At 54.2% G+C, this 19,235-nt stretch overlaps 2 protein-coding genes across 5 annotated transcripts; both read right to left on the reverse strand.

Moving 5' to 3' along the window:
* Positions 1–3: 3 nt before the first annotated feature.
* LOC101934229 (transmembrane protein 179B) lies at positions 4–4,112 on the reverse strand (the record flags this gene model as incomplete). The annotated part of the gene is made up of 5 exons (XM_065552768.1): positions 3,956–4,112; positions 1,272–1,459; positions 1,048–1,182; positions 761–839; positions 4–153 (listed from the first exon to the last, which is right to left on the reverse strand). Coding segments are annotated over exons 1-5 (648 nt in total), but the record flags the coding sequence as incomplete, so codon positions are not given.
* A 1,985-nt stretch (positions 4,113–6,097) lies between these two features.
* TAF6L (TATA-box binding protein associated factor 6 like) lies at positions 6,098–16,536 on the reverse strand. Of its 4 annotated transcripts, none has more exons than XM_065551151.1 (10): positions 16,258–16,536; positions 15,991–16,077; positions 15,616–15,766; positions 14,991–15,041; positions 9,605–9,699; positions 9,141–9,215; positions 8,767–8,987; positions 8,404–8,536; positions 7,901–8,029; positions 6,098–7,513 (listed from the first exon to the last, which is right to left on the reverse strand). In XM_065551151.1, exons 1-10 carry the CDS (start codon positions 16,402–16,404, stop codon positions 6,716–6,718), a joined length of 1,887 nt encoding a protein of 628 aa, XP_065407223.1. In that variant the 5' UTR covers positions 16,405–16,536; the 3' UTR covers positions 6,098–6,715. The 4 variants fall into 4 exon arrangements, with proteins under 4 accessions (XP_065407223.1, XP_005289299.3, XP_065407225.1 ...); XM_005289242.5 differs by having other exon boundaries at positions 6,098–7,498; positions 16,258–16,534; XM_065551153.1 differs by having other exon boundaries at positions 6,098–7,498; positions 15,991–16,072; positions 16,258–16,521.
* Positions 16,537–19,235: the final 2,699 nt, after the last annotated feature.

Genomic DNA, 19,235 nt, shown 5'->3' on the forward strand with positions numbered 1-19,235 from the left:
CCTCTGTGGCCGGGCACCAAAGATGGCGTCTGTCTCGGAGCTCCACTCGGGGTCGTTGCGCTGCAGGAGCTGGAACGGGGCTTCCTGTCTGCGCTGCACGAGCATCAGGACCATCAGCAGACACCAGAAGAAGAAGTTCACCCAGGCAGCCGCCTGTCGGAGTGGGGAGAACCACAGGTAGCAGGGGGTTGGTGAAACATGGCTGTGTATTGCCCTCCCTGCCCGTCTCCCTCAGACACTTCCTCCAAAGCCCCTGCCCCAGGAAGAGGCAGCCAGACCATTTGCTTGTACAGTTGTCTGTCCTGCCTGCTGCTTCATCAGTGAACACCTGGCTGTACCACACCTGGCCCACGTGGGGTGGGATTCCCTCCTCCCCCGAAGCATGAGGGTGTTCGACTTCGTTCTTAGCTCACCTACAAACATCAGGGGCCACCAAGATACTAAATCCGGCTGCCTGGAGTCCCCCAAGCTGACTGCACTGCAGCAAGCGGAATTTCCTCACTAATAGTAAAGGGACTGACTGTTAATGGGATAGAGCCCACCCTCTTTCCCTCCCCCGTGGTCTCCTCTAATCGGCCGGGGCCCAAACCAGGGGCCTGAGAATAATGGTTCTCACAAGCCGCTCATGCTGTGTTCGTGCTGCTGTGCTTCCGTTTCTCACAGCAATGGCTAGCCCTCCTTGAAACTCTTGGGGGCAGAAGTTCTGCTGTTCCCTCCGCCCCCGTCAGCTGCTGCCCCCTAGCCCTGGGTTAATTCTCACCTCAGCACTGTAGAGATTGTCGTAGAACCTTGCTGCATTATACTGTGGGAACCACTGTGTGTGCTGGGCCTCTTGGCAGCTAGAGTGGAGTTAAGAAAGGACAGAGCATGGATTAGCTGGAGAGCTAGAGGAGAAATCCCACACGGGCTGATGATTTCCCCCCGGTGCTGGGTCTTTGCACCGACTCAGAGCTTGTGGCTGCTGGGAATGATGCGATCCTGTGGGGCAGGGAGTCCCTCTGGACATGGGGAGTGCGGTCCTCCCCTGAGGGAGAAAAGCCCACCTACCTTTTCACAAGTTTGGTTTGGAGGATGGACGAGCACAGAGTGTCCATCCCAACCCGAAGGATGCAGGCCGAGACCAGCAGGAAGAAAAGGATCACAGCAGAGATTGCCAGGTTCACGGTGAGCCAGGTGTGATCCCTGGAATGGGATGGGGGAGAGATCAGTGTGACCAGCTGGTGGGACTGGGTGGCTCTAACTCCCCACCCCAACATGCCCCCTCTGCTCACCACCTCCTCTCGTCCATGCAGCAGCTGTAGATGCCGTAGAGCAGCACTGCGAAGCAGTACACAGCGATGAGGATGGAGATGGCAGTGACGAAGTAACAGAGGGAGATGTTGCTGAAGTGAGACAGAGCGAGGGCCGTCCCGTTCTTGTCTACGGACCCATAGAGGATACACCGGCCACCAAACTCCCCCTGGGAACGAGAGAACAGAGACAGCCTCCTTGGGGAGCAGATTCCACAGCACAGGGGACATGGACACTCCCATTCAGCAGCATTTCCGTTGTTTTATAGCAAGGCATTGAGGCCCTGCCCAAGATTGGCAGGGGCGGGGAGGGCGGGACTCTAAGATGCCTGTATGCTCCTTGGGGAATTGAGGCCGAGCTCTTCAAAGGTATTTAGGCACCTCACTCCCATGGGAAGGACTGTCCTCCCCAGGGGAGTTAGTTGCTTAAATACTTGTGAGGATCTGGGCCAGAGACGCAATGGTGTACCTGTCTCCTGGCTGGCACATCTGCAGTCACACATGTACCCAGCCTATCGCCACACTGGCGCTGCAGCTGTGTGTGTTTTGCGCTAGGATTTCTGGGGTGTGTCCCAAGACCCTTAGCACCTGAAGCTGCTCTAGGAACTGGTTTGTGGTGTATTGTGGGAGAACTTGTCTGCCCTTCCCAGACCCCCGTGTGGAACTGTTTTCAGCCTGTCAGTGAGCCACAGAATCGTGCTACGCCCTCTGCTTTGGAAGTCTCTAGGAGGAGCCCCTTCAGTGTGCCAGACCCCCTAAGGGTCTCCCTTCCTCCAGGATAAGCCATGCAGCTTCACCTCCTCCTTTGACTGGACCTGTGGGCCTCCAGCACTCCTGCTTCACACCGTGAGCTCTGTTCAGTGAGTCCAATTGACACAGACCCCTGATAGAGACTTGTCCACTCCTCAGAGATTAGTGCACCTTGCCAAGCATCTGTAGTGACACCAAACAGCGTCACAACAGTGGGGTTTATTAGTTCACTGGCACACAGCATAGGAAGTCCTTTGGGTAGCACAGAGACCTGAAGGTTAGAGCACAGTCCATTCGGGTTAGCCCAGAGCCCAGCCAAGCTGGAGTGAACCCTTGGTGCAAGCTCTGTCTTGCATTTGATCTCCTTGGTCAGGCTTCAGGTGAGCCCTGACTCCTTCCAGCAGCCCACTCTTATCTCCCCACCTTCCCAGTCCCTTATTCTCGAGACCAGGAGGTGTGGAAATCCCTGTCCCTTGGGGTCTTTGGTTGCTAGGAACCAACATCCAGGTGATTGGATTTGCCATTGTCTTCTCAAATGCTGTATTGATATGGGGGCCCAAGCCCCAGGCAGCTAGCCGACACCCACACCTACATCTCCTAGCCTGAGCGGAGATCAAATGCTCCCTTTCTACCACTCTCAGCAGGAGAAACTGAGGCAGACAGGACTCATAGAAATATTACAAAATAGACTTACTTTGTCACAGTTTGCTACAGTTTTGCTGAGGCACTTTTGTCTCAGCACTTCCTCCCTCTGCCCATTCCAACTGGGGGGACAAGCTACGGAGCCGTTGGAGGAGACATAAGTAACTCACAGGTCACATAGGAGGCCCGTGGTGGAGCAAGGTGTGTAACCAAGTCTCATGCCAGTTGGGCCATCCACCCTTCCTCTCTGCAGTAGCCATGCTGGGAGCAGAAGGCTGGGGCATTTTACCATCGAGTTCTTTAACCCTGCCTGAAGCAGGTCTAGGTTCAATTGGCAGTACCCAGTCTGGCTAGTCTCCCAAGCCCCTGAGCGGTGCCAGGGGAGAATTTGCTCCGAGCCTCAGTGGAGACCAGGCCTGAGAGCCTCACAGCTTGGCTCTGTCACTTGCCTTCTAAGCTCTTAGGGCCAGGACTGATGACTTCCTGTGTGGATGGGGAGCCGGATAGGTGCAGCCAAATGGCAAATACAGTAATGACTTCCCTGGGGCTGAATGGGAGGGGGAAGAACAGTGGTGGAGAACCAGTGTCTGTGTCCTGAGAGACACAGGACCCAGGGCCCCAGATGGGAGGGTGGGGCCTGTGTGTGTACAGGGAGGGGTGCGTGCACGTAGGCGGGGCAGGAAGGAAACTAACTGCTGGAGCTTTCCTGCCTCTCCAGGGCCTCAGCTGACTCGCATTAGCTCCAGGGCTGTACAGCTCACATGACAGGTCAGGGGCTGAGTGCACCAGGGTGTGGGTGCACAATCCGGCACCAGAGGGAGGGAGGTGGGCCAATGTTTCCGGCAGCACCTGGCAGGTAGTGATGAGTCTTTCCAGGGCCTTTTAGATTAACCCCTGCCCCGCTGGGCACTTAGTGCAGCTAGCGATCGCTGGCTGTCCAGGGATGGACGGTTTAAGGGGTGGAGGTGATGGGAGGGGAGTTGTGCGCTGAGAGAAGCCGCTGGGTGTAATGGGGCTGCTCGAGAGAGTCCTGGGCGGGGGTGCTGCAGATTGCGGGTGGGGGTGTTTTGGAGGCAGTCAGACTAGCGGGGGGCGCTGCTGCGGGTAGCGGACACGGAGACACCAGCAGCCATTGGGGGGGGAGGGGTGCACACTGGGGCCGGGTGTTTCCCCTGCCTTTTTCCACGGGGGGGGGAGCTTTCACCTTTCCCCCAGCCCCTGCTTCCCGCTCGCGCGCCCCTTCCCGGACAGACCCCCCCCGCCGGGGTAGGTACCTGGGTGACAGTCAGGGCCGAGGCGCAGACCACCCCGCAGAGGAAGGCAGCTCCGTGCAGGGCCAATTCCCCCAGCTGCAGCGCGGACACCGCCATGTTCCCCTCGGCCAGCCCAGGGCCCGAAGCCCCAATCCCCGCCCCCTGGGAGATCCGCCCCCGGCAGCCTGGGGAGGCTCCAGCGGGACGCTGTGTGTGTCGGAGGCCCGCTCACGTGTTGTTTCCCCCCATTTCAGTGCTGAAATGAGCCTGTCCCGTCACCCTCCCCCAGTTAGTACCGCGAGACCCCTGCTCCCTGCTCCAGTAAAACTCCCCCCCCCCCCCCCGCGTGACCAGATGTCCCAATTTTATCAGGACAGTCCCGCTATTTGGGGCTTTTTCTTATATAGGTGCCTATTACCCCCCACCCCCTGTACTGATTTTTCACACTTGCTATCTGGTCAACCGCCCCCCCCCACCCCCCCGCTGCTACAAACCCAGCCAGGGCTGGCCCCGCCACTGTGTGCGGGGATATAACACAACCCCACCCCTCTGCTGTGCACCACATGCAGCTCCTCACCCCCCATTACGCCAGGCACTGTACAGCGCAGGCCAAAAGTGCCGTCTGTCTACAGCGGGTTACCCACAGCCTCATACCTCACCACGCAGCTGGAGAGCTTGGAGTGCCACTGATTTCCACACCTGCTCCAACCTCGGGGTAGCAGGCATCCTAGATCAGCTCAAGAGGCCTAGTCCCGAGCATACTGCCCACACGTAAACTGTTCTGTGTGAGAGCCTCTAGAAAGCCTCCCCTGCGATTATTCTTCCTCTGTAAATCATGTAAGTCACATCCAAGTGCTCCAATACGTCCCCTTGGGTGGGAATCGGTTGCCATCCTCAATAGCGGTGCGTGCACTGCACTCATTACCACAGTACCTGAGCGCCCCCCACTCAGTGCATGAAGCATCATGGCAGACATTTGTTCTCATCCTCTCTCTAGCAGAAGTGTGTGAAGGGTTTGGATTGTTCTAGTAATCTCTCCGTAGATATGCAGCAATGTGTGAGACAGAGACGGCAGGGTCAGAGGAGCATGGCCTGGCAAGGTTTGTGCTAGTCTTTAGTTCCCATGGGAGCTCATGCCACAGTCCTGGGGTGGCTCTGCTTCCCTTACGCTGATACCCTGATATTTCTCAGTTGTAAAAGACCCATTTGTGTTTGGTCAAACTCCTATAATTGGCAGTACACACACAGCTCCAGCTGCAAAGGTGCTTGGTCCTGGCTGTCACTTTTCCATTGATTTCACCAACCTCTACCAGCAGTTGTGTTATCAACCAGCACTTTCTGAGCTAGTGCCCTCTCTTGGAAGGTGAGCTAATACCAGCACTTGGGCTTCCTAACCTTGAATACATGACTTGTTTTCTATCGGTTTCATACTGCTGCCCATCACCTTCCAGCTACCCCTTTGGAGAGAAACAAGCCCTGGGGTAGAAGATAACAGAGAGGGTTTATTTTTGCTCTGGTCCCATCTCCCACTCTCAGGGAGGATTTGCACTCGCTGCTGGGAGCTGTGCCTGTGAAGCATCACAGAAAGACACAAAATCGCATCCTTGACACCTTACTAAAGTGAGTGTTGGAGAGGCCACAGCCCAGCCCTGAGCTTGTGTGACTCTGCATCATTCCCAAAGTGTGGCCATATAGTGCTGCTGAAATGTAACTGAGTGGGGTGATTTTAGCCAGATCCATGCTTGAACCCCTTTTAACCCCCAAAATAAACACAGTTACAACAGCCATGGGATCTTACACATGCTCAAAGAGCAACCTAGTCCTGCTGTTTAAAGCCACCTTCAGAAAACCTTGTGGGCCTCACTTTACAGACAGGCCCAGCTCCTCTTGCCAGGCTTTGATTCACTGTTTGAGAGGGGGCAGACATGGCAGGTGTGGAGATGGGTGGCGGTAGGGCCCCTAGTTTATGGTGGTGGGTTAGGAAGACAGGAGCAGGTCCCTCAGCTCTGAGAGTTAGAGCTTCCTAGATGTTAGTCTTCCCTTGGCTACCTTCAGTGAGCACTGGCCCACAGAGGGGCTAAGGGGCAGCCCCTAGCAGGGGCAAGACAGGAGGTGCTATAGCTACCCCACCCCCATGCAACAAGGGAGAGGTCAGCAAACAAATTCTCAGTCCCCAACAGCAGCAGCAGCATCTTTATTAAACAAGCAGGTGTCAATACAAGGCTTGGGGAGTTGGAGAAATGCTGTGTGCTGTCAGGAAAATCCAACTCCAAGGGGAGTGCTGAGTACACAAGGACAGGAGCACTCGTGCCTCAGGGGAGGACATGGCTTGGGGCCGGGGAGCTAAAATCCTTTAGTTAGGCTATGGAATCTGCTGCTGTGTGCTGTACCTAGATCACACAGAGGCCCTAAGCCCTGCAATCGCCTCCCCTCTCCCACCCATACTCCCCCAACACCTCCCCAGCAAAGGCTCAGCCATCACACAGCAGAAAACCCTGGATGGCCCTTGGAGGAGTGCACAGTCCATAGGCGCAGAGGTAGCAGGCTCAGCCTGCCCCACAGTCTGGGCACATAGGAGGCACTGCTGAGGGCAGAATGTGTCTCAGCTGTGTGTGTCGGAGACTGCTGGGTAGGCCCCCTCCACCCTGGAAGATAAAATCCTCTCCTGAGAGGTTTGGCTTGAGTGGGGGCCCCTGACTTCATCCAACAAGGGATGCTCAGTAGTACAGGGGAGGGATGAAGGACCCATGAGCTGAAGTCCTGCAGGGGAGAGGTCACTCCTCAGAGAGGCAGGTAAAGGGAGTACTCTGAGTGGGCCCACTTCTTCACAGGCTTGCTGGTCCTGCCGATCATGGGCAGCTTCTGGGCATAGCGGGAAATGTGGCTAGGGCCATGGTGCTGGGGGAAGCAGGTCTGGAACACTCGGCCCTTGCACCGCCGGCCCACTTGCCGCCCAGCAATCACAAAGCTGAAGTGGGGTGGCCCCTGGGGGGAGAAGCGGCACTTCTGGAAAACGTCACGGACCCCAGGCCGGTGGCCCTGCTGGCGTGATGCGCTACGAGAGCGGGGCACGCTGGCCGAGCGATGGAGGGTTGGCCTGCCTGGTGGGTAGTCTGCCCGGGGGCTCTCCTCCTCTCGGGGACTCACTGTGGCATTGGCTGTCAGCTGGGGCATCTTGCGCACTACATCCCCTGTGCCGAAGGCTGGTTGCTCTTTCTTGGTGTCCAAGACCTTGGGGCCGGGAGGTGTTGGCTCGGCTGCGTGCAGCCCCGAGCCTGTGCCAAAGCGGGTGGCCAGGCTGTCTCCAAAGAAGTCGTAGAGCTCCCGGTAGGTCTCGTGCAGGGAGACAGTGGGAGGGTCAGCAGAGATGCCAGTGCCCAGCTGGGGGCCCCCGCTGCCCAGCTGCAGAAGGTGGCTGGCGATGCCAAAGCTGAACTCCACTTGGGGATCCTGCAGGGGGCTGAGCCAGGGAGAGCTCTCCCGACGGCACCCATCCCTACATGGTCTGTCCCCCTGGGCTGATACTGACTGGGCCTTCATCTTCAGCAAGCGCTCCACTGCCACCTGGCAAAGGAAGAGCTGCTCTGGTTAGAAGCCCTGGCCTCTCCGCTCTTTAACCCCAGCTGCAAACCCAGCCACACACAGCAGGAGACTGGAGGATCCCTGGCTCAGCTGGGCCCCTGCCTGAGGCTGCTGCTCACACAGCCCTTTCTGCCCATCCCCATCCCTGATATAAGGGGCACTGGAGAACCACCTTCACCCTACCCAAGGAGAAGCCAAGTCACCCCCATCCCTTTTCTGGCAGGGGCCCTGTATCTAGTCTGACTGAGGCAAGATGCTACGCTATTGGGAGATGGGAGCTCAGTCACGGGCTTCTGGGCTGCCTGGAACTGCAGTGAGTGTGTGGGCCCTGTGGGCAGAGCCCTGGCCCAGCCCTCTCCTCTGGACGGGAGGGGTGAGACTCACCAGGATGGCACCGTACACCTTATGCCCATCAGCCTTCACCTGGGCGTTGGAGACAGAGTAGTCGTCCAGCACGGCCTGCAGGTTCGCCCAGTAGGTGGAGAGATGGGGGTAGAGGACTCGCTCCACAGCCTGGAGAGGAGAGAGCAAAGATCCAGCCCAAAAAGGGCCATTTATTGACTGTCCAAGAACCAACAGCACAGCCAATACATGAGAAGCTAAAGTACTGGCCTGGGGAGCTGAGCCAGGGTCCTCTGCCTTGTGTGTGCACAAAGAGATGGGATTGGGGCACAGAGCAGCAGTTACCAGCCCTTGGAGCAGGTCACCACTTCCTCCCATGCCCCCCAACATAGAGGGACCCAGTGTAGCCACCCTCCTGGGAGGCATCACTGCTTCAATTCTCAGACCCACCTCCCAGGGAAACAGGGTGTTTGGCTTGGGTACCACCACCCTTTGGGCAGGGAGAGGAGAGCAAAGATCATGTGGGGTCGAGAGCTGTCCCTTACCTTCCACCCCAGGGCATGCAGCCCCACCACTGCCCCATAATGAGAGCAAAGCGGGCGCACTGGATCAGCCAGCACCTTCTGGAGGGACAACAGGATCTGGTGGTACAGGCCACTGACGAGGTCGCCATGCGTCCTGAGGGAGGAGACCGAGCAGAGGCTGAAAATCCCTGGAGATTGGACTTGTGCATCCCATCCAGGACCCTCCCCTACCCCATCATGCTCCATCAGAGCTGCCTGGGAGAGCAGGGGCAGCACTGGACTCTTAAGGAGACTCCCACTGACACCAGACATGCTGCTGACTCCCCTGCCTGGGTGCTGGGGGTGGCAGTGACGCCCTTTCAGCCACTCCCCACCATGCCGCACCAGAAGATGTGGCTCAGGAGCATGGCAGCGTAGTCCCGGAGCGTCCAATGGTCGTTGAGGGGGTTGATGGATGCGGCGAGTGGCTCCAGCACGCAGTACATGACGCTGGCAATCAGGCTCTTGACATAGGAGCCCAGGCACAGGTAGGGATTCTGGATGAGGCTCTTGGCGATGTGCAGCAGGCGGTTCAGCTGCTCCAGGTCATGGCTGACGGACTTCACCTGGGACAGGAGAAGAAAGAGCGAAAGGCTCAGAGCTGCTGGAAGGAGGGCGTGGGCCGCTCCAGGGGAGCCACACCCTTGGGAGGGTCTCCTGCCCACCCCACCCTGTTTCTCAGGTGGGTCACATGCCCCGGGGCCTCCTGCTCCACTCACCCCGCTGACCACATAGACAAAGTAGGGCAGCAGGGCTGCGATCTTCGAGTTCGTCTGCAGGTCCTGGAGGGCAACCTGTGGGGAGGAAGTGTCAGATAAGGGTCAGAGGAAGAGGGGTGCCACAGCCAGGAATGGAATGGAGAGCCCCAGCCTGGGGAGAGGGGTTGCACCATGGTTTGTCATGTAGCCATTCTCCCTCAGTCAGGCTCCCCACACAGGGCCAGCGATCCCTGCTGCATGTCCTTCTGAGACACCTGAGCCAATCAGAGCTGGTGGGCAGTTCTCCAGCTGGACCACTGGTGCCAGAACTTTCTGCGATCCTTCCCCCACCGGGCTGCATCAAGCCTGGAGCAAAAGTAGCTTCTGTGGAGGCTGGGGCTCTACAGTCCTTGAAACCCTCATTTGCCCCCCCACATTCCAGGCCAGTCTGAGATAAAGGCACTGATCCTCAGCCCCTCACCCACCTTCATTAGCTGCGGGTCATCCCCAAGCACAGCTCGGGTCACATGCTGGTAGTACTTCAGCAGGTCATCTGAGAGTGTGGAGACAGCACTGGGCACTGCAGGAGAAGCCAGGAAGGCAAGGGTTACGGGAATTCAGTGGAGACCCCTCCGAAGCACCAATGATCCCTACGAGAGCAGCAGCAGCCTGAGTCCCAGTACAGGGTAGGGACCTGCCATGGGGCATTGTTCAGAAAGGAGATGGCAGAAATGTGTGTCTGTGTGTCAGAGACTGACCGAGGAAAAACTCTCATATGAAAAGATTGGGATTGTTTAGAAAGGGGACAGGAGAAAAGTTGATAATGACTGGGACATAGAAGGGAGATCTGGAGCTTCTTGTGATGCTTTGTACTTCGGGGGGACACCCTACACCCCCATGTTCATCTTTATAAAATGATTGTGTGCTATCCAGTGCAAAGTTTGTCATGTTGAATGTCTTCGGAAGGCTCATAATGCACTGAGCATGGTTGTTATAGTGATATTATAGAAATTGTTACAGTAATGTTATAGTGAGGTTATAGGTTATAATTTCATGTACATAGTTATGAGGCTGAAAAGGTACCCTCATGGCTTAAAGCAAGCCCATGCAAAAACTCTCCAAGAACAGAGAGGCAGTTCACACCTCATCAGGGCATGGATGGGACAAACCCAGCCCAGCCTCACAGGAACAATGGACACTGGCTTAGGCAGCAACAAAAGAATCTGTTAGACCCTTGAGGGAGTCATCCCCCTTCCTTTGGTCAGTTTAGGACTGCGATGAGGTAATGCTCACCTGACTCTGAAAGGGGGGGGGGGGGACGGAAAGAGGAGGGGAGAGCAAAGCCAAGAGGAAAGAAAGGACATGATAAAAGGGAGAGATATTTTGCCATGCTCTCTCTTTTCAACCTACATCTACAGACACCACCACCATCAAGCAACTGAAAAGCTGATCAAAGGGGAGAGCCTGACTGAAAAGTAACCAGCCAGCCTGTGGTGAGAATCATCTAAGTTTGTAAGGACATTGAAAGTGTTAAGATCAGCTTAGAATGCGTTTTGCTTTTATTTCATTTGACCAAATCTGACTGGTTATGCTTTGACTTATAATCACTTAAAATCTATCTTTATAGTTAATGAATGTGTTTGTTTATTCTACCTGAAGCAGTGCGTTTGGTTTGAAGTGTGTCAGAGGCTCCCCTTGGGATAACAAGCCTGGTACGTATATATTTCTTTGTTAAATTGATGAACTCATATAAGCTTTCAGCGTCTAGCAGGCATAACCGGACACTGCAAGACGGAGGTTCCTAGGGTTGCGTCTGGGACCGGAGATATTGGCTAGTGTCATTTGCTTGCAAGTAGCTGGGAGCAGCTTACATACCAGAAGCTGTGTGTGAACAGCCCAGGAGTGGGGGTTCTCACAGCAGGGAAGGGTAAGGCTGGCTCCCAGAGTCAAGGATTGGAGAGGCCTGGCAGATCACCGATCCGGATAACACCAGAGGGGAACGTCACACTTCTGTTCTCCCAATCTCCTAACACAAGGACAAGGGGACAGGAGCGACCAAAAGGTGGCAAAATTCCTAACTGATAAAAGGACATACTTTTCCACACACTGTGATTGGCCTGGGGGACTCCCTGCTGCAGGATGGTGCAGAGGTTAAGAACTAAATGAGATTTAGAGGGACTGGATGTGTATGTGGATAACTAGGACAAGCAACAGGGGGTAGCCGTGTTAGTCTGTATCTACAAAAACAACAAGGAGTCTGGTGGCACCTTAAAGACTAACAGATTTATTTGGGCATAAGCTTTTGTGAGTAAAAACCTCACTTCTTCGGATGCATAGAGTGAAAGTTACAGATTCATTTGCAAATTCAACACCATTAATCCGGGCTTGAATAGGGACTGGGAGTGGCTGGCTCATTACAGAAGCAGCTTTTCCTCTCCTGGAATTGACACCTCCTCATCTATTATTGGGAGTGGACTACATCCACCCTGATTGAATTGGCCCTGTGAACAATGGTTCTCCACTTGCGAAGTAACTCCCTTCTCTTCATGTGTCAGTATATAATGCCTGCATCTGTAACTTTCACTCTATGCATCCGAAGAAGTGAGGTTTTTACTCACGAAAGCTTATGCCCAAATAAATCTGTTAGTCTTTAAGGTGCCACCAGACTCCTTGTTGTTTTTGTAGATACAGACTAACACGGCTACCCCCTGATACTTGACACCATGCAAGGCACTAAATTTAGCCGTATGGAGTGGAAATCCATCAACCTCAACAAAAAACTTGCACAGATACAGACAGACATCCTCTTCCTCTCCAAATGCAAACAGATGGACATCATACCAAAAGGACTGAAGGTAAAAAATCCATTGCAATCAACATACTACACTGACTATGGTGAGAGATTGTGCCACACACTCTCAAAGAAACTGAGGAACCACCTGATCAGCATCCTGTACAGCAGACAGGAGAAGATCAAGAATGAGCTCTCAGAACTGGAGACTCTCATACAATACCAGCCTTCCACACAAACTTCCACGTGGCTGGACTTTACAAAAATGAGACAAGCCATTTACAATGCACACTTCACTTCTCTACAGAGGAAAAAGGACAGTAAGCTATCTAAACTAATACCTGCCACTGGGGGCTATAACAATGGTACCCTCAACTCATCTAACAACATTGTCAATCTTTCCAACCACACACTTAGCCCAGCAGAAGAGTCTGTCCTATCTCGGGGACTCTCTTTCTGTCCCACCATCCCCACGAACATGATACAGTTCTGCGGTGATCTGGAAGCCTACTTTCGTCGTCTCCGACTCAAGGAATATTTTCAATGCACCACTGAACAGTGCACTGACCCACAGGAACCCTCCTACCAACACTACAAGAAGAACTACTCTGCGTGGACTCCTCCTGACAGTCGAAATGACAGACTGGACCTCTACATAGAGTGCTTCCGCAGACGTGCACAGGCTGAAATTGTGGACAAAACATCACTTGTCCCATAACCTCAGCCGTACAGAACGCAATGCCATCCACAGCCTCAGAAACAACTCTGACATTATCATCAAAGGGGCTGACAAAGGAGGTGCTGTAGTCATAATGAACAGGTCGGATTATGAACAGGAGGCTGCCAGGCAACTCTCCAAGACCACATTCTACAAGCCGCTATCCTCTGATCCCACTGAGGAATACCAAAAGAAACTACACCATCTGCTCAAGAAATTCCCAGCTACAGTACGGGAACAAATCTACATGGACACACCCCCAGAACCCCGACCAGGAGTATTCTATCTGCTACCCAAGATCCATAAACCCGGAAACCCTGGACGCCCCATCATCTCAGGCATTGGCACTCTTACAGCAGGATTATCTGGCTATTTGGACTCTCTCCTCAGACCCTATGCTACCAGCACTCCCAGCTATCTTCGAGACACCACCAACTTCCTGAGGAAACTACAATGCATTGATGTTCTTCCTGAAAACACCATCCTGGCCACCATGGATGTAGAAGCACTTTATACCAATATTCCACATGAGGATGGACTACAAGCTGTCAGGAACAGTATCCCTGATGAGGCCACAGCAAGCCTAGTGGCTGAGCTTTGTGACTTTGTCCTCACCCACAACCACTTCAGATTTGGGGACAACTTATACCTTCAAGTCAGTGGCACTGCTATGGGTACCCGCATGGCCCCACAGTATGCCAACATTTTTATGGCTGACTTAGAACAACGCTTCCTCAGCTCTCGTCCCCTAGTGCCCCTCCTCTACTTGCGCTACATCGATGACATCTTCATCATATGGACCCACGGAAAGGAGGCCCTTGAAGAATTCCACCTGGACTTCAACAATTTCCACCACACCATCAACCTCAGTCTGGACCAGTCCACACAAGAGATCCACTTCCTGGACACTACAGTGCAAATAAGTGATGGTCACATAAACACCACCCTATACCGGAAACCTACTGACCGCTATACGTACCTACATGCCTCCAGCTTCCATCCAAGACACATCACACGATCCATTGTCTACAGCCAAGCCCTAAGATACAACCGAATTTGCTCCAACCCCTCAGACAGAGACAAAAACCTACAAGATCTTTATCAAGCATTCGTAAAACTACAATATCCACCTGGGGAAGTGAGGAAACAGATTGACAGAGCAAGACGGGTACCCAGAAATCACCTACTACAGGACAGGCCCAACAAGGACAATAACAGAACACCACTGGCCATCACATACAGCCCCCAGCTAAAACCTCTCCAGCGCATTATCCACGATCTACAACCTATCCTGGAAAATGATCCCTCACTCTCACAGACCTTGGGAGGCAGGCCGGTCCTCGCTTACAGACAACCTCCCAACCTGAAGCAAATACTCACCAGCAACTACACACCACACCACAGAAACACCAACCCAGGAACCTATCCCTGTAGCAAACCTCGTTGCCTACTCTGTCCCCATATCTACTCTGGCAACAGCATCAGAGGACCCAACCACATCAGCCACACCATCAAGGGCTCATTCACCTGCACATCCACTAATGTTATATATGCCATCATGTGCCAGCAATGCCCCTCTGCCATGTACATTGGCCAAACCGGACAGTCCCGCCGCAAAAGAATAAATGGACACAAATCGGACATCAGGAATGGTAACATACATAAGCCAGTAAGTGAACACTTCAATCTCCCTGGTCATTCTATTACAGATTTAAAAGTCACTATCATTGAACAAAAAAACTTCAGAAACAGACTTCAAAGAGAAACAGCAGAACTAAAATTCATTTGCAGATTCAACACCATTAATCTGGGCTTGAATAGGGACTGGGAGTGGCTGGCTCATTACAGAAGTAGCTTTTCCTCTCCTGGAATTGACACCTCCTCATCTATTATTGGGAGTGGACTACATCCACCCTGATTGAATTGGCCCTGTCAACACTGGTTCTCCACTTGCGAAGTAACTCCCTGCTCTCCATGTGTCAGTATATAATGCCTGCATCTGTAACTTTCACTCTATGCATCCGAAGAAGTGAGGTTTTTACTCACGAAAGCTTATGCCCAAATAAATCTGTTAGTCTTTAAGGTGCCACCAGACTCCTTGTTGTTTTTGTAGGACAAGCAAGTGTTGCATAGTTAATGCTAGCAAAGATTTGGGAAGGGAGAGAAAACCTCCTGCTTCAGGGTTTAGTTTGAGAGCAATTTAACAGGGAGTAGGATGAGGTCATTGTTAGCTCTGCAGGGCAGCAAATGTCTGTACAGCACCCGGCACAGTGGGGTCCCCCTCCTGGTTGGGGCCTGTACATGCAGCTTCAATACAAGGAGGAGATAAGGGCAAGGGAATGGGTTACTGGGCAGTTCTTACCAGCTCCCTGTGGTTCCAGATTTCCTTTTCCATCCAGGTAAGAGACGTGAACTACAATGAAAGCACAAATGCTGTTAAACAACCTGGCTGATCCCGCCAGCCTTCCCTGGGCCAGGATGCTCCCCTTCTCATGAGGCAGCCTGGGAGAGAGATCTAGGTACCCTAGTCACAGAGCACGGGGCATCAACCCCCACCTCACTAGCTCTGAGAAGTTGGGTTATCGTGCTCATTATGCATTAGATGCAGGTCCAGTGAAGAGTCACTAGCCCAACAGCTTGGATCTGAGTGCCGGAGGAACTAATTTACAGGGGAAGCAACATGTGTCTTGCCTGGCTGAGCAGTGACTAAAGGAGACTGGTAAACAATCCTGACAGGGAACTATCCTCCCCTGGTGGCCTCCATTGCGCCCTGCTATGGGATAGATGGGGGGGACGGGGCTGTCCTCAAGGCAGAGGGGCTGGGTGGGCGTCCTGTTGCTTGCAGATAGGGGGAAGGGATGTGGCCAGTAGATCCTCCCCAGGGGAGGAGCTGGGAACCCTGTAATTTGGGACATTCAGAGGCAGGCTGCCCAAAGCCCTAGAGAGTCTGGAGGGAGAACTCTGGAGGATGGAGTAATCACACACACCTCTCACTGCTGTCTCTGCACAGCCCTTGGGGAGGTTGGTGGCCAGGGCAAGCTCCACCAGATTGATCTCACGGTCCTCCTGGAAGTAGAGTTCCCCTTCCTTTATAGCACGGAAGGGAAGGGGGTCCTGGGAGCCATAGCCGCACACCACCTGCAAGGACACCAGATGGTCACTCCCTTACCAGGCCCATCTTGGGGACAGCTAGGCCTGCCACCACCATCAGTGTCCTGGTAGAGAGGACTGGACTGGGCGCTCTTTGGACTCCATCCAGCTAGCACTGGTCTGTGGGCAGGAGAGAGCAGCAGCAACAGGTGAGTTTCCCCCTGCCGGGCTCCTGGTTCAGTCTCCCGCTGCCCCATCTCCTGCTCGCTCACCTCCACGTTGCTCCAGCGAAGGGCCCGGTTAAAATCTTCCACCGTCAGTTTCCGGCGTTTGGTGTGTTTCATGAACTGGGAGCTGTTCTGCGGGAGGGGAGAGGGGAAGTGAGGAATCGGAGGGACCAGCCCCAAGGACAGCCGCCCGCGGGGGGGGCTCAGGCCAGTCCTGGGGGCAGCCCCTCACGGGGAAGGGTCAAGGGTCACAGGCCCGCCCCCTAGCCCCGGTGCAATCTCCGCTCCCAGTGCCGGGCCCGGCTCCCGCACCTGGGCGGCCTCCCGCAGGCGGTAACACACGTCCTCGGCCAGCAGCGCGGCCACCTCGTCCGTCAGCTCCAGCCCGGCGCTCTCCGCCATCAGGCGCACGGACTCGCGCGGCAGCTCCACGAAGCGCCGCTCCTCACGCTCGGACATGGCGGCGGGGAGCCCGGGGCCCCTTAGGGCTCGGGGGGGGAATCGGGGTTCACCCGGCTGCAGCCTCGATCCCTTATCCCAAGGCGCAGCTAGCCCCGCCTCCGCCGCCTCTCAGCCAATTAACATCTTGTGTGGGGCACTAGAATCTCAAGCGCCTACTGGCCGCCGTGCAAATCTATCCAAACCCACGTGAGAACACGTCCTGAGGCCGCCATGGGGCGGGGCGCGTCGGGTGCCCGGGCCAGCAGGGGGCGGGGCGGGGCGGGGCAGGGCGGGGAGGAGCGGGAGTGCCAGAAGTTCGAATCTCAGTCGGGAGCGGGGCGGAGGCGCGAACGCTCCCGCTGCAGGAGTTGTCAGGCTGCTGCCCCGGGCTGTTCCCCGCTTTGCACCAGGCAGGCTGGTTTTAGTGCTTGTCTGCGCATGGGGAGTGTCCCCTGTCACTCCACAGACCTAGTTACACTTCAGTGGGTCCAGGGGATTGGCTCCTGTGACGTTAACCCCGTGTATGGACGCGCTGTGCCCGAGTAGTGCTGCCTTGCTGCGGTTTAGCTGCCCTCCAGGGGTACCCACCCACATGTTAATCCGGATTAACTCCCAGCTGTAGATGGACCCCCATTGCACAGACAGCTGCACCTCAGTTGCCAATTTAGGAAAGTATTCCTGTTCAGGGCAGCACTTGAGCACATGCACAAATCACATCAACTTAAGCATGTGCTTAAGTGCAGACCTGTCTAGGAATGGGTTTAAGAAAGCATTAAGGTCTCTCCTAAATTGAGGATTTAAATCTATTTCAGGGGTTCTCAAATGGGGTCAGGACCCCTCAGGGGGGTCACAAGGTTATTACATGGGGAGTCATGAGCTGTCAGCCTCCACCCCAAACCCTGCTTTGGCTCCAGCATTTATAATGGTGTTAAATATATTTAAGAAGTGTTTTTAATTTATCGGGGGGGTTCGCACTCAGAGGCTTGCTATTTGAAAGGGGTCACCAGTACAAAAGTTTGAGAACCGTTGATCTATTTCCACACCTAAGTAAACATGGGGTGATATCTGAGGGGCTGAATACTGGCAACTCTGCACTCGCTTTGCTTGTCTTTTGGGAGGCCGAGAAGAGAAGCCACAAGTCTTCACTGGCCTCTCCTTTAGTGACAGTATAGTGCAGCCCCTCAGGAGGGGGGAGGGGAATGATGGTTTTCAGGACCACCAGGAGCCTGTCAGCCACTCAAAACATAAATTCATAGATTCAGGGACTGGAAGGGACTTCAAGAGGTCATCGAGTCCAGTCCCCTGCCCTCATGGCAGGACCAAATACTGTCTAGACCATCCCTGATGGACATTTATCTAACCTACTCCTAAATATCTCCAGAGATGGAGATTCCACAACCTCCCTAGGCAATTTATTCCAGTGTTTAACCACCCTGACAGTTAGGAACTTTTTCCTAATGTCCAACCTAGACCTCCCTTGCTGCAGTTTAAGCCCATGGCTTCTTGTTCTATCCTTAGAGGCTAAGGTGGACAAGTTTTCTCCCTCCTCCTTATGACACCCTTTTAGATACCTGAAAACTGCGACCATGTCCCCTCTCAGTCTTCTCTTTTCCACACATGTTCCCCTGTGATATCCAGCCCCACACAAATCCCAGATCCTCAGTGTCCTCCCCTCCCCCAAGAAGCACTGTCCCTACCCCAATGTATTAGCTTTACCTTAAATCCCTGCGATTGTATAACATGCAGCACTTGTAATGAAATAAAAGTTTTATTTAAGAAAACAGATTCCACTAGCAACAAGGGAATGGTGGAAACAAATGGCTACAATACAAGACACAATAAAATGCAAATTAGGGCCTACACTTAATTACGGTGCACAAGGACCAGGATCCAATCAGTGAATGGGTACAGGGTGCCTGAAGTCTCTCCCCCACTCCCCCCTTAAATGAATGACGACATAAGACTGCTTCAGTCTAAGGGGCCTATGTCCCACCCTTTGTCTGTTCAATCTCCCAAGGCACAGCCACCCATTCCCTCCCCATCCCTATGTTTGGTTGGAGTAGATCTGACCGGCGTTAAATTGCATACTGCACTGCAGGACTCTACTTAAAACTACCAGAACCCTCACTGCTGCTGCACCCCCACCCCTGGCTTAACCTTCTCCTAAGGTTCTGTCTGCACTTTTCCCCGCATCTCCTATCTATGGCCCCACAAAGTCAGCAGCCCTCCTCGTCAACCTCCTCCTGGCGCTGGATAACACCAGGAAGAGGATGTTGGACAGGGAAGTGCTCTGCAACTGTGGGGCCTATTTCCACTCCTCCCTTCCATCACACATCTGGGCAGAATTCCTCTAGGCTGCATCCACTGGCTCCCTAGACCCCTTTGAGGAGTATAGGCGCCGTCTGGGGTACTCTGCTCGTTGTCCCCCTCCAGTTCCCTGCTTAGGGCCCTATATCCTCAATCCTGTCCCTGTTTTTTTATTAGCTGTACCCCAGTATCATTTGGTTGTTGCCCCTCCCCTTAGGCTGGGGAAAGGGTCTTGGACCCGCCCACCTCTCAGAACTCAGTAGGTGCAGTGAAGGGAGTTAAGTAGCATACTGCACTGCAGGGCTTTACTTGAAAGTACCAGAGACCACGCTGCTGCTGCACCCCCACTCCTGGCTTAACCTGTTAATCTCTGTGAAATGCCCTCAGGTATGGTGCCCACAGGTGAAACACTATGGGGAAAAAGGGGCTATATCGCCTCTAGAACCCCAGTCCTAGCCTGGCCCCCTTCTGCCCATGCTGCCTCACCTGCCTGACCCTGAGGGAGGGAGTGTTGCAGGCTCTAGGGCCCTAAATACCTTTTC

The sequence above is a fragment of the Chrysemys picta genome, chromosome 7 (genome assembly GCF_011386835.1).
Source record: "Chrysemys picta bellii isolate R12L10 chromosome 7, ASM1138683v2, whole genome shotgun sequence".
NCBI lineage: Eukaryota > Metazoa > Chordata > Testudines > Emydidae > Chrysemys > Chrysemys picta.

Excerpts from the sequence above, each read along its gene's own strand:
- TAF6L (XM_065551151.1), bottom strand. The coding sequence starts at position 16,404 with ATGTCCGAGCGTGAGGAGCGGCGCTTCGTGGAGCTGCCGCGCGAGTCC. Across the intron at positions 15,767-15,990 it reads TTCGCTGGAGCAACGTGGAG|GTGGTGTGCGGCTATGGCTC; the intron begins GTGAGCGAGCAG and ends GTGTCCTTGCAG. Across the intron at positions 9,700-14,990 it reads TCTGGAACCACAGGGAGCTG|TGCCCAGTGCTGTCTCCACA; the intron begins GTAAGAACTGCC and ends CTTCTCCTGCAG.